Here is a 14,496-nt window from a genome sequence, read left to right on the forward strand (position 1 = left end):
CTTGTCTGCGGGGACAGACGCTCCGCTTGCGGGAAGTTGAGGTAAACAAGCGGGAGTGCTGAGGAGCAGTGAGGGGGCCATTCCTGTGACAGCGTTGCGTCCCGACGCCGGGCGCGTGAGGCCCCGGCCCGGGCCCCGGCGAATCTCGCCCACCTCCCCGCGGCCGCCGGGCGATGCGGCCGCCGAGTCCCGCAGCGTCGAGAAGGAGGGCGCCCCGGAGAGCCTAGAGCTTGTTTCTGCCACTTGGAGAAGGGAGCATGGAGTGGTGAGCGCCCCCCCGCTCGGCGAGGCCGCCCCCGGCAAGCTCCCCATGGCCGGGACGTACAGCTCCACTCTGAAGACGCTGGAGGACTTGACCTTGGACTCCGGGTATGGGGCCGGGGACTCGTGCCGCTCCCTCAGCCTCTCGTCCTCCAAGTCCAACTCGCAGGCGCTCAACTCTTCGGCCCCGCAGCACCGCGGGGCGGCCTGGTGGTGCTATTCGGGCTCCATGAACAGCCGCCACAACAGCTGGGACACGGTGAACACGGTGCTGCCCGAGGACCCCGAAGTGGCCGACCTCTTCTCGCGCTGCCCGCGCCTCCCCGAGCTGGAGGAGTTTCCCTGGACCGAGGGGGACGTGGCCCGGGTGCTTCGCAAAGGCGCCGGCGGCCGGCGGCCGCCCCTCTTCTCGGCCGAGGCGGTGCGGCGCCTGGCCGGGCTCCTCCGCCGGGCGCTCATCCGGGTGGCGCGCGAGGCGCAGCGGCTGAGCGTCCTGCACGCCAAGTGCACCCGCTTCGAGGTGCAGAGCGCGGTGCGCCTGGTGCACAGCTGGGCGCTGGCCGAGAGCTGCGCGGTGGCCGCCGTCAAGGCGCTGTCCCTGTACAGCATGAGCGCGGGCGACGGGCTGCGCCGGGGCAAGTCGGCGCGCTGCGGCCTCACCTTCTCCGTGGGCCGCTTCTTCCGCTGGATGGTGGACACGCGCATCTCCGTGCGCATCCACGAGTACGCGGCCATCTCGCTCACGGCGTGCATGGAGAACCTGGTGGAGGAGATCCGGGCCCGCGTGCTGGCCAGCCAGAGCCCCGACGGGGGAGGGGCCGGGGGCGGGGAGGTGTCCGCCGAGGCCCTGGAGATGGTCATCAACAACGACGCGGAGCTCTGGGGCGTCCTGCAGCCCTACGAGCACCTCATCTGCGGCAAGAACGCCAACGGTAAGTGCGCCAATGGCCCCGCCGCCGAAGGGCAGGGTGGGAGAGACCCGGGGGGCGAATATTTTAGGAGGAAGCTGGTGGGCGTGCCAGGGCCTGAGAGAAAGCGTTTGATCTGTGGATGGAGGAGTTCATTAAAGGGCTCTGGCCCGAGATTGTGCTTCTGGCGACCGACGTTTGGAGGGTTGATCTCCACCCCGTGGCGCGTGTCAGTGTCACTTTCTGGGAGAGTTGAGCCTCCTGACCGAGCCATTTCTGAACCCCTCTTGAAGTGACGCTCTTTGCCATGCTGGAGGGGACCTATAGGTGGCGTCTTTCCCGACAGCTGGGCACACTGTGGTTCTGGCCTCAGGGTCTCCCCAGCCTGTTCGTAGCAGCCAGAAGGTCCGAACTCTTAAGACCTGAGCCTTGGATAAATGGGGTGGGAGGAAGGGAGCAGGAAGCCCCGGACCGGTGCTGCCTTCCTGGGCTTTGCTGGGTTGAAGGATGCGCCCAGCGTAGCGTGGTCGGTTAACCCTGTGTGCGCCCAGGGTGATGGAACCCGGGCATTCCTGGATCCTCTTCCCAGGAAGGGCACCATCCCCTGGCTCGCAGGGCCTGACTTTCCAAGCTGTCCCCACCCAAGTGAGCAATTGATGAAAGCCCTGTGTTGTATTAAATGCACAATCTTAAGGGCTTTTCTGACGGGAACAATAACACAGATGACCCAGTAAACCACATTATGGGGAAAGGGGATGGGGGATGGGCAACTGCAGGGTGTCAGGACTGGGGAAGAAACCACTGGGTAGTTAAATTTCTCCGAAGGATGATGACATGGCTTCCTGCAAAGGGTGGAAGGGAAGCACTTGACCTTCTCCCTGGCAAGGTTAGGGTGTGACAGGCTCCACAGCAAACTGCCTACCAGACTCCTGTTTCAGGAGTCAGCAAACCATAAATTATTTAGAATGGTACTATGGCTAGTCATCCTAGCAATCTGATTGGAAGGCCATTTGGGGGGGGCAGCTTTCAGTGGCAAATGAGCATTCAGTGGAAGAGGTCCGGTGGGTACTGGAAAAGGCATACAGGAAGTTACATTTAAACATGGTTTAGCATGAGCATAATAGCTAAAATTTAAAATTAGCACTTAATGTTTCCATCTTCATTCTTAGCACTTTATATGTTAACTCGGGTAATCCTAGCAACCCTCTTAGGTGGGTACCTATAGTATTATCCCCATTCTACAGATGGGGAAACTAAGGTACCCAGCAGTGAAGTAATTTGCCCAAGATTACTCAGATGTTCAGTGACAGAGCTAGAACATGAACCCAAGCAGGCTTTTAGCCACTGGAGAAAAGGAAGCAGCTTTGTTTTTATTAGTCCCAATTCCAAGGAGAGCAGTCGACTTCTTAGGCCTCGTTGTAGGACAGTCTGCATGGGTTAGCATGGCTGACTTGGGCTTTCCTTGGTTTTGTTTTTAATTCTGGCACGGCCAAAGGAGATGCCTGGGGTGGCAGAGCGTTTGCCTTTTAATTTTCCTCCTCTTAGGTCAGAGTTGAGGTCAGTCCAGAATCTCAGTTGATGATATCACAGCTGATAAGTTGTGCTTTGCCCTCCAGGGTTGTGGCATCAACACGGGAACAACTCCCGGAGAGGAAGTGTGGAGGGCAGGGGGATTTCCATCTGTTGTCATAGCCCAGGGCACAGAGTTCTGAACTTTTGGCTGAGGGGAGGCCCAGGCTACAGTCAAAGAAGTAAAGACTCCTCGGAGAGAAGAGAAGACCGAGGCCCTAACCCCATAAGCCAAACTAGAACAAAGGTGGACTGATAGGTGCCCAACAAACACATGCCCTTCACCCACCAGCTGGTGCCCTGCAGCTCAGGAGCTTCTCAGCGTTTCTAAGGACAGATCGTGGCGAGTAAGAGCAGTTGCCTCTCTAGGGTCCCCTGAAAATGCGGGGTGACCAGAAAAGGCTGAAACATGGGTGTCTTCCACGAAAGGGCCGTTTCTTTTTAAATATATTTTATTGGGAAGGGAGAGGGATAGAGAGTTAGAAACATCGATCAGCTGCCTCCTGCACACTCCCTACTGGGTATGTGCCCGCAACCAAGGTACATGCCCTTGACCGGAATCGAACCTGGGACCCTTGAGTCCGCAAGCTGACGCTCTGTCCACTGAGCCAAACCGGTTAGGGCGAAAGGGCTGTTTCTTATCTAGTGTCATCGCTTCTTGGGATTTTCTTGACATGGGTTTGTGACCTTATGATTTGACCTCCAACCTACCCCTCATCCCCACCCCAAGCAATCCTTCTTAAGTGATGCTAGTCAAGACAGCAACTCTCTGAGACAGACAGCACAGCTCCCTGGATGATCAAGCAAGCATCTCCCTCTGTGCACTCCCTGGTCCCCAGGGAGCACTCCCTTGCAGGCGGGGTGACGAGTCACTTCCACTTAGTAACATGGATGCTCATTCTTTATACATGAAAACCTGGAGGTGGCCTCCGTCAACAATAACTAGGCTGATTTGCCGAGTCTCTATAGACCAAGTGAAATGAATGTTTAGTAGCGGAGCAATGAATTACTTATGCCTGAAAGCTGACTTCAGAGGGGGAGCATCACCTGCCGAGGAAAGAAATGGAGCGATCCAAACCTCTGTTATACGAAAATAAGCCCAAGGCTTTCGGCAAAGTTCCCCACAGCTGAAGACTAAGTGGGAAATGGCTACACGTGGGAAGGAGAGTGCTGGTTCATCTTCTAGTCCAGTGGTTCTCAACCTTGGCTGCACATTAGAATCACCTGGGAATCTTTTTAAAATCCTGATTTCCGGGCCTCATCCTCCGGAAATTCTGTTTCTTTATTATGGGGTGGGGCCACAACATTAGTAACAAAGAAACAGAATTTCCGGAGGATGAGGCCCAGAAATCAGGATTTTAAAAAGATTCCCAGGTGATTCTAATGTGCAGCCAAGGTTGAGAACCACTGTTCTAGTCCTACTGGTCTTCCCTTTAAATTATGTATTTATTGCTGTTGTGCCTGCTAATTCTATAGCATGGGCACATGCCTCTGGCTCACCTATATAGGGCTCTTAAACTTTTAATGTGTTCCAGCCAGGAATTTAAGGGCTCTACTCCATCTATGCCTGTCCATTACTCAGAGTGCTGGGCAAATATGGTTTTGCTCAGCCCGAGATGGGCAATAAAAGTTCTGTAGTGCTTATACAACATGATCTCATAGCGCAGCAGGGGATTATATGTCACTTGCTCACTTGGTATCGATGTCCATGTTCCCAGGGCAGTGTCATTAAATGATGATATCTTTGTGGCTTCCTTATGGGAGGTGGAGAGTCCACTTTAATAGAGCAGTCTTTATAAAGATGGAGTTGGCAGAGTACAGAAACTCCTCTCATTCTCTCTCTCTCTCTCTCTCTCTCTCTCTCTCTCTCTCTCTCTCTCTCTTTCTCTCTCTCTCTCTCTCATCCCTGTATTCGAGTTTGATGCTGGGCCTCACTTCTGGGTTCCTTCTGGGCCATTTTTTCTTACTAAGCTTTTATGAGTTTACAGGGCATTTGAGAAAGTTCTCTTCAATTCTGAAGCTCCGGGTTAAATGATAGGATTTTGGTGAGAACAGCCTTACTCCAGAACAGTAACCAGGATGTGCATGAGGGGCGCTCTGTCAACGTGGCAAAGAGTGCAGATTTTGGAATCACAGTGAGGGTTCGAAGCTTATCTCTGCCACTTATATGAGTGACCTGGGACAAATGTCTTAACCACTCTAAGCCTCAATTTTGTTATCTGTAAAATGGGAGATAATGACAGCACCTAACTCAAGGTTTGCATGAGGATTAGGTGAGATCAGAGGTTTAAAGACCATAGCACATAGTAAACGCTCAATGAATAACAATAGTTCACTCAACAAACATTTATGGAGCCCTGGCCCTGTGCCCTCCACTGTTAAAAGTGCTGTGGATTAAGTGGTCTTCCTCTCATGAAACGTACAAACTAGTGGAAAAGACAAAAAATAAATAGGGATATGCTCTTTTATCAGTGTTACTTAAAAAAAGAAAAAGAAAGCGAAAAGGCCAAGGTAGTAGGTCCTACTAAGTAGGATAATATGACTGGGACTAATTTAATGTCAGCCAAGGAAGGCCTCTCTGAAGTTTCATTAGCAATAGGCGATATATCAAAACTGCTGCTGTCTCAGTACCTCTAGGCAAAAAATTGTGACTGAGAACGTTCCTGAACTATTCAGTTATCAGCTGAGGCAAATCCTAACAAATGGTTGCAGCCGAGACATAAAAGGGCTGCATCTCTAGCAGGGATGAAAACTCTCCTAGTGGTAGGACCCAGTTAGCGAGGAGATTATGGGACGGATCGCCACTGAGATCATCAACAGAAGGACCAAGGGTTAATAGAGCTGCTAGTTGCTGTTTAGTCAGTTTCCACATCTGGGTAGTCTGAGGGAGGAGGGCAGCTTCCCATCTCGGACTATTTTATTGAAGCCAAGGGTGGGGGGAAGGAGGGTAAAACTGAAACAGAGCAAGCTTTGGAAATAAAAACTTAACTCCCCTCCCCTCCCCCGCCCTCCTTGAATGTCTGAGAAATGCAACTCAGCCTTATGTAGTTAGAGGAACAGGTGGAGTTCTGTTTCCTCTAGGGAGCATGCCCTGACTCCACCCCCGCCGGGAAGAGCCACCTTTCCTGGCATCTCCACAGCACCCTGAGCGGATTCTGGAACCATTTCCTGCTGTGTCTCTCTCATCAGACTGAGCGCACGGGTGGGCATCGGCGGGCATCGTGCCTCCCTGTGCCTCACGCTGTTGGGCAGAGTGGATCCTCCGTAAATGTTAGGCAGTTGATGGCGCATCCCATACAAAATGTTGTTTAATTCCAGAAATTTAATTTGAAAGCCCTCTCCCCCTTGGAAGAACCTTCCCTGTTTTCCACCCTGGCAGGGAATGTCACGTTCTTGATGAATAGAGTTAGGGGTGGGGTACCCAAACCACAGAGACATCATTCAGCCTTTTGATACCCTAATTTCTAGCAGGGTACCCCAGGCCAGCTGTGATGAGTAAATGTAAATGGTGAGGGGTGGGGGGTTCCTTCAGTGTGAGATGCCCAAAGAGGGGGTTTCATAGAAGTCCAATCGGCAAATGACAAATCCACAGGAGGGTTGAGTTGAAAATCAGAAGCAGTCAGTTCCCCTGAGAATAGCAATTCCAATCCCTCCTTGCCTGCAGAGCTGCCCCAGAGGGCAATTCTACTGCTGACTATTGCTCATGAGAGGCGTGTCTGTGTTCCATCCCACCTGCCTCCAATCTGAGAATAGAACCAAGGCACTCACTGCCGAGACATGCTGGGTGCATCAACAACACCCAAGGGTCTGAAACAGGCCACAGCCACTTTGCTGCTAATCCCCGGGTTGGTTCTTACCCCACCTCCCCATCAGCATCTACCTCATAAGGTTTGGACAGTGGGTGGATGCTTTGGCTTCCGTTTCCACACTTGTACAGCTATAATAACAGGTCCGGTCTTTGTGCAACACCTCGGACTGTTTACCATCTCTGCTCTCGCCGGGCCCCCACAAAAACCCAGTGAATGGAATGGCCTCTCACAGAAGGGTCTCTGGGAGCCCAGAATTCACAGCTCGGTCATGGCCGGGCCAGAACCAAGCCCCACATTGCTCAAGCCCAAGCCTGTGTTGGTTTTTGGTTTTTGTCGTTGTTTTTGTGTGTGTGTGTGTGTGTGTGTGTGAAGAATCATGAAAACAAAGGTGGTGAAGAGCAGGACAGCATTTGACCCTCTTCCAGTGGTGGTGAGGGTCAAACTCATAGCAATAACAGGATTTATTATAGATCTTGTCAATGGCTGGCTGTGTCCGGGCCCTTAGTCTAAGTCCAGTAGCCCAGTGAATCTTCACAACCACAGTGAAGACCAGGCATGGGCCTTCCTCCAAAGGATGCTAGGCTGCGGTTTCAGTGTTGCTTGCTGGCCGTCCCAGAGTGCGCCCTGTAGGTGGTATTGATTTTGAGGAGCCATTGCTGTTGCTCCTGAGGGGGCATGGAGCTCTGCTGCCCAGGGAGGGCCTTGGGTGTATCGGCTGCTGGGTGATCAATAAGTTTAGTGAATGGAGAGACTGCAGACTCCACTGTGATCTTCTCCCCGAGGGGCGAGTCAGCTCCGGAAGGTGGACACACCCCTGGTCTCGGGAACTCTGGCTCTGGAGTTGGCAAAAAAAGCCTTTATGAAGGGGACTTTGATGTGCTCAGAGTCCGCTACAGTGTCAGGCCACTGGTGAAACCTCAGTGCTAGCACCGTGGGGAGAGAGGGACCAGCTGAAATGCTTCGGCTTTGAAGTCTGTGTTAGGTCCCAAAGTGCAATCACTCCATTTTTCGACCATGAAACGAGGGGTCAGGACGGTTGTGCTTAGAGCTGCTGCCGGTTTAGAGTTCAGAGCTCACAGTAAGAGTGTAATTCCTGGCTCCCTCACTCCTGAGCTGTGTGGCCCTGGGCAGGTGGTTTAACATCTGTGCTGGAGTTTCTTCCTCTGTAGCGGGATTTCTCAGCCTGGTCACTACAGACATTTTGGACTGGATCGGTTGGTGTTTTTTTGCCGTGGGCCTGTCCTGTGCATGGTAGGGTGCTCAGCAGCATCCCAGCCCCTCCCCACAGATACCAGGGGCATCCCCCTCCCTCTTCTGCCTGTGTTGACCATCAAAAATGTCTCCAGACATTGTCACATGTGCCCTGGGGGGCAAAATCGCCCCTGGTTGAAAAACACTGCTCAATAGTAGGACTAGAAAGCGTACCCAACTCAAGAGGATGGCTGTGAGGATTTAATGAGTCTCTGTAAGGGGCCTTGCACTGTGCCTGCCCCCATAAAATATTAATTCGAATTATTGCTATATTTTTGCAAACGTATGTAGGATGCACTGGTCGTGTTTGCTCTTGCCAAAGAGGGAGTCTCCAGTACAGGGGGAAAGATCGTGACCCGAATCCCAGGGTGACGAGTATTCGTCACAAGGCTTTCCTTGGTGACTAATAGGAGGAAGTGATGGACTCTGGAAAAAGCACCCTGCTCCTTTATGGCTCGGTTGCTCCCACAAGGAAGCAGCTGGCAGTGGGCCCTGAAATCAGGCCCCTCCCTCCGGGCCTGTGCCCTCCCCGCCAGGATGACAGCGACAGTGCAAACTCGAAGCCCCAGGCCCCAGGGAGCCGTGGTGGATATCGGACCCCGCTTGTTGCAGCTGCCAAGTCCGGAGCCACAGGACGGCAGGTGTTTTGTGTTTTGCTGGCCTGTCATGTAAACACACTCTGTGGTCGTCTTGCTTGTTTTAAAAAAAGGCCTAAATGGTTTTGCAACTTTGGCGGTATATTTGGAGCTGCATGCCGAACTGGGAGGAGACGCTTAGGAAACACAGCCGACGTGAGCCTGGGAAATGCCACGCTGGCCACATTAATCAACCACTTGCCGACCGTCGGGGGGAGGACCAGCACGGATCCTGCCCGTCGGAGTTGAGAGTCTAGTAAGGAAAGCATAGCACATACGTGGGTCCTTAACGAGGAAGCGTGTGGTCCCTGCATTCAGACGCCAGGGGCTGTGCCGACACCTGCCCTTCCTGTGTGCCACTGCCCGTCGTGGCGGCTTTTCATCAGCTATTTCATCTCATCTTCCCAAGCCCCTCTGTATGGTAGATAGCATGTCCATCCCGTCGATGGGCACCTTGAAGCTTTCGGTGCCTGGAGAGCTCAGAAGAGAGGCAGGAGCCCGGGGCAGGTGGCTGGGAGGGAGTCGGCTGGTTGGGGAGGAGGTGGCACGTGAGCAATGGGATTGGGGCCGGGGGAGCTGTGACAGGGAAGGGAGATGGCACAGAGAACAGCGAGGCTTCCAGAAAGAGGGAAGCAGTGTGAGCAAAGACCTGGAGCCAAAGTGTGTGTTTTGGAAAACTGCAAGTTACCCCGTTGGGCTGGGAGGCTCAGGCCGAACAAGGCAGAGGAGCAGGGCAGATAAGACCGTCAGAAGGAAAACTTTCCCACATCTTTTATCCAGATGTTGCGGAGCCTGCCAGAGTGCAGGAAGAGAGTTTTCCAAAACTTATTTTTATAATTCAGAAATGTAGTGTGTCTGCTCCCCAGCTCATCTTAACCACAGTCCCAGACCTCCCATCACCCCTCTGGTTGATTGAAAGCTTGACCTCAAAAATGCCCCCAGCCCGCTGTCCTAGCAACGCCAGTAAACGACAGAAGGCTTTCACCGAGCAGACTTGGGTGGGGAGGGCATGGAGAGCGAGGCTTCGATGAGCTCTGCTGCGTCTGCTGACTTTGGCTTCTGACTTGGCATTTCTTCCATGGCCCCGAACGTAGCATTTCAGGCCAATGCAACCCCAGGACGGGACGAAGCTCAGGGCTGACAAACTCATTAAATGAGGCCATTGGATGGACTTTGGCCAAAGCCAGGATTCTCGAACATGGAGGTGGGAAGGGACATAACGCAGATGCAGTAAGAGGGCCCCAGATACATTGATACATTCAGGTTCCAGTTTTGAGTTTTGGAAAATAGCAGCTCAGTTCTCAGAGAGGATTAGTCACTTTTTAATTCTCAGCGAAGGTGTTTCCAGAACATTGATAATAAGGATCTCGGTCATGCTAAATGTTCGCTCTTGTGGACCCACCTTGTAGCACAAGCCGCCTGGATTGGACTTCTCAGAATCCAGCAGAATTCCACCGACAAGAATAAAGTGTGAGAGATCGTCGTGGCTTAGCTCAGAACCTAGGGTGTTAGTCCTTTTCCTGACCCTACTGTTATAAAGGATTTTTCTTGTCACTTGAAAAAGGGACATCTTGAACATTTTGCAAAAATACATCTGTAGTTGTTTGTGGTTCATAATTTGGGGCCCATTGTTTGCTTTCTCAGTGTGAGCCGAGGTTGGGGGGCGGGGTCAGGCCCACGAAGGAAAAATTAACCAGGAAAGCTGAACTTGAAAATACCACAGATACAAGGTTAGGGGTGGGGGAATTTAAATTGGGCCACGAAGAGTCAAAACGGGCCTTTCAGTGCATGAAAATCATCCCTAAAACTGAGGCCAGCCTTTTGTGGAAAATTAAAAAAAAAACACAAGAAAACAACTTAAGTCTCTATCTTTTAAAATATGAGAATCAGTATTTGCTGTTAGGAGAGTTGTTAATACACACAAGCCGAGGCTCACCCCCCACACCGAGTGGGTGTGCACAAGCGTCTGGGACAGTCGGTTCAGAGAGCGAAGAATTTGGATCCAAAAGTTCTGGATCAGAGCTTGGCCCCTCCATGACCCGGAGTGAATAACTGCATCTCCTTGGCTCTCTGCTCCTCTCTCTGTGGTGTGAAGAGGTCGGACCAGATTCTCCACGGGCCCTTCTGTCTCTGATAATGTTTCTAGGCCCCACACGGACCCTGTGAAGTCATTTCCCCGAAGTCCAGCCCTGTAATTAGTATCCTTGGGAAAGAAGCACCCCAGATGGAACTGGACGAGTTCTCCGAAGACCTGGCTGGGTCGGAGGACTAAGCACCATCCTTTTTGTATTGGGATTAACTGTGATTATTGTACTTAGAGTCCCCCCCCTCCCCGCCCTTTGTCAGAAGGATGAGTTCTGTCTACTTTTGGCCGACCCAACACTTCGGGGCTCGACAGCTGCGCCCAGGCCCTGCAGGCCTGCGCTGCGGTGAGATTGGCTCCGAGGTGACTTCATACCGCCGGTGTTTGAAGCCCGCCTCCCCAGACTCGGGTATTTATAGCAGGGGAGCAGCTCAAAAAAAAAAAAAAAAAAAATTAAGTATGCTACACCCTTCTTCATACCGTGTGGGACAGAGACAGGCATTGTGAGGCATTTAGAAGGCAGGGCTGTGGGGCCCAGCGGGATATTTTTAAATGCTGCTTGTTGCAGTTGGCAGGGCCACTTCTTCAAAGGGGAGGGAAGCGGGAGTGAGTGAGGGTGACAGGCCGCCAGGGCGTCTGAAGCCTGAGACGTGGAGCTCGAGGTGGATGGGCCCCGAGCCCTCATCACTTCGCAGTCACCCAGTGAGAGCGGGGCCGGGGGAGTCCCCATGGCAGGCTCGGTAAAGGGGGTGGCTCCTCATCCCTCTTCCCCACGGAGCACCCATCCTCCGGGTCCCTGTGTTGAGAATTAAGAAAGTGGCCTGGAGAAGACAGGACATACGGCCCCACACAGTGGTTTCTGTGCAAACCAGGGGCCTGGTGCTGCTGCTTTAAACGCATCTCGGCCGCTGAGTGAGTCAGGCTGCACCGGGGACCCCGATTGGAAGGAAGCGGCTCGCAGCTGTTCTGGATACAGTCCTCCCAGGACGGGCGGGCAGGCCAGAGCTGTGCGGGGACCCAACTCGGTAGCAGGTGTGAGGGCCCCTCGGAGTGGGGGGAGCTGCCTCTGAAAAGGCCACCCCGTGGCCCCGCCTGTCCGGTGGGTGCCTGTGAAGTATCCCAGGAAAGGCCACTGTGTTTCCCACCACGTGGATCTCAGAGGAGACGGATGGTGGTGACAGCGGGAGGTTCTGGAGACGAACAGGGGCGAGGCCCCGAGTTTAGTGTGGGGTACATCTGCTTGCCCATTCAGCAAATCCTTACTGAGGACTGGCTGTGCACCGGGCACTCTTCCAGGTCTTGGTGATAGAACAGTGAATGAAAGAGACGTGAAGGCGAGGAGGGTGAGGCTGATGGGTAATGAGGAAGGGTAAGGCATGCTGGAGGCCTCACAGTGAGGCCAGCCAGGCCTGGTGGGTTCAGGTGGTGGGTGGGGAGAGCATGGGGGTGCGGGGAGTGTAGTAGGAGATGCGATTGGAGAGGGAATGGAGGGGTGACTCGCCAGGTGGGGCCTCGTTGACCATCATGCGGTTCCTTGGCTTTAATCCTGAGTTCTGCTGGGAGCCACTGGAGAGCCTTCAGCACAGAAGTGGCCGGATCTGATTGGCACTGTAGCAAGCTCACCCTCTCTGCTGTGGTGGAAGTGGACTGTGGCATTGAGTGGCAGCAAGGTGAGCACTCAGGAGGCTTTGCAGTCATCCAGGTGAGACAGCACCGAGGCTTGGAGCAGGGTGTCAACCGCTTGGACGTGGGAGGGATTCATAGGGCACCAAGCATCATGGTCTCAACAGCTAAAAGAATGAATGGCCGTTGACTGAAAGGGGAACAGCCACGTGAGGAAGACACAGGATGGAGCCAGAGGCCCGAGTGCAAAGTTGGTTCCTTGTCCCAAACTTACTACAGAGAGAGGTCAAGAAGGAGGTTGGCCTCCGGGTCTCCTTGGCTGGGAGGAAAGGGCGCCTTGAACGCACTTAATCATATGATGGGTTGAAACACTGCCCTCCTTGGGCCTACCCAGGGTAGGCATGGTCCGGCAGGGCTGGGTAGGGCTTGGAGCAGGAGAGATTTAATTTTCAGCCTTCTAATTCTTTGGTTGATGGCCTTCGGAGATGCGAAATATTGCTTTTTAGCTTCTTCACAGGCAGCCAGCAGCCTCTAATGGAGGTCATCAAATCTGTGGTTTCCTGTCATTAGCCTGGGGTCTGTTTAATTGGGTCCAGTTGTTCTGTGGACCCCTGGGACTTGGTGTGTGTGTCCTTCAGTTCTAAGAAGGTGAGACGCCTCTTTCAGGCGGCTTCGGATGCCTGGAGGTCAAGTCTAGGTTAGAAACTTAGCCAGGAGAGCCTTCGTGGGTGCTGGGAGAAGGCAGGGGGGCCTGGGGCCATCTCGGAAAGGCGTTGGGAGTATCAAGGTGCCGGATGCTGGTTTGGCCTCGGCTGCTCAGAAGGGGAATGGTGACACAGGGTGGCTGAGGGGTGGGACGTGGGAGAGTTACCACTGCCTGACTGCCAGCTTCTAGTCTCTGAAACACGTTTTCTTCTTCGGTTTAATGGGTTTACCTGGTTCCTATCTCACAGAGTTGTTTCAGTGACTCTTTTTTTTTTTTTTTTTTAAATATATTTTATTGATTTTTCACAGAGAGGAAGGGAGAGGGATAGAGAGTCAGAAACATTGATGAGAGAGAAACATCTATCAGCTGCCTCCTGCACATCCACCCCCCACTGGGGATGTGCCTGCAACCAAGGTACATGCCCTTGACCGGAATCGAACCTAGGACCTTTCAGTCCGCAGGCCGACGCTCTATCCACTGAGCCAAACCGGTTATGGCTCAGTGACTCTTAACCCTGGATTCACATTAACTCTCTACACAGAGTTAAAAAAAAAAAGGTTGTTTGTGTGTGTGTGTGTGTGTGTGTGTGTGTCTTAAGCCCTCGCCTCCAGAAATTCGGATATGAATGATCTGGAATGGGGCCCAGACCATGTGGGTCGAGTTCGTGGGGGAGTCTGGGCTCAGGGTGCTCAGACATTCGCTGTTACTAGTGGTGAAAGAGTCATTGTTCAGGAGCGCTCATCTCTGCCCCACCCAGGGGGGTGACTGTCTCTCCCCTCACAGCTGTGCTGCTCTGGCTCACTCACCTGGAGGGATTGCTCACCTGGAGGGATCGCTCACCTGGAGAGATCATGGAAGAAACGCAAAAGAAGCCTGAATTGTTAGGTTTGCATGGAAAGGGCAGAGAAAGATCTAGAACGGTAAATACTGGTAAATATGGTGGGTACCGTTAACTCCATCTTTAAGAGGAAGCTGCGGCCTGGAGAGGTGAACAGGCTCAAGGTCACACAGCTAATAAGAGGTAGAGACTAATCGAACCCAGGCAGCCTGACTCCAAATTCCCCAATCTCCAGAGTGCTGTGTCCCCTCCCCCGCCCCCTAGCCAGAGAAAGCAAGAAATCTGAGTTCTCAGCTGAGGGCCAGCGCATACCTACCATGAGCCTTTACAAAGCACCCAGGCACATGCCCTGTGTGTCACGTGGACTCTTTTACTCCCATTTTATAGTTGCAGAAACGAGGCTCAGAGAAGTCCAGGGGACATCGCTAGTAAGTAACAGCAGGATTCAAGCCGAGGCCTATTGGGTTCCAAGAGTCCTCATTCGCCCCGCCGCCTCTGTCCTCCCCTGAGTGGCCTGGGTGGGGATGAAGTGTATGCAGCGATTTCCTGAGCAGAGAAATGAATGGGTGAGAGGAGCTGAAGCAAGCCCGTCCCTCACTGCTTCTGAACAACCGAGCCATTTAGGTGCCTTAAAATAGTAACATCGCCCAGTGGGACGGCCAACCTGGCCGGCCTGCGGGCGGCGGAGGCGTGGGTATTTGTTTCTCTGCGTGTTTTAAAGATAATCCTGGAAGCTTCTCTTCTGTGGGTGTGAATGAAATAACCTCCGAGAGGCTGTGTTGGCTGCTTAAAATAGTTCCAGGGGAAGAGCGT

General features: G+C 53.1%; 1 protein-coding gene across 1 annotated transcript in view; it reads left to right on the plus strand.

Annotated features, from left to right (window-relative positions):
• Positions 1-310: 310 nt before the first annotated feature.
• Positions 311-14,496, plus strand: part of ABTB2 (ankyrin repeat and BTB domain containing 2) — a 136,857-nt gene continuing 122,671 nt past the window's right edge. The window contains exon 1 of the mRNA XM_036326260.1: positions 311-1,193. Within this exon, the coding sequence (XP_036182153.1) occupies positions 311-1,193 (883 nt within the window). The remainder of the gene's footprint in view (positions 1,194-14,496) is intronic.

This window comes from Myotis myotis, unplaced genomic scaffold, assembly GCF_014108235.1.
Source record: "Myotis myotis isolate mMyoMyo1 unplaced genomic scaffold, mMyoMyo1.p scaffold_m19_p_10, whole genome shotgun sequence".
Taxonomy (NCBI): domain Eukaryota; kingdom Metazoa; phylum Chordata; class Mammalia; order Chiroptera; family Vespertilionidae; genus Myotis; species Myotis myotis.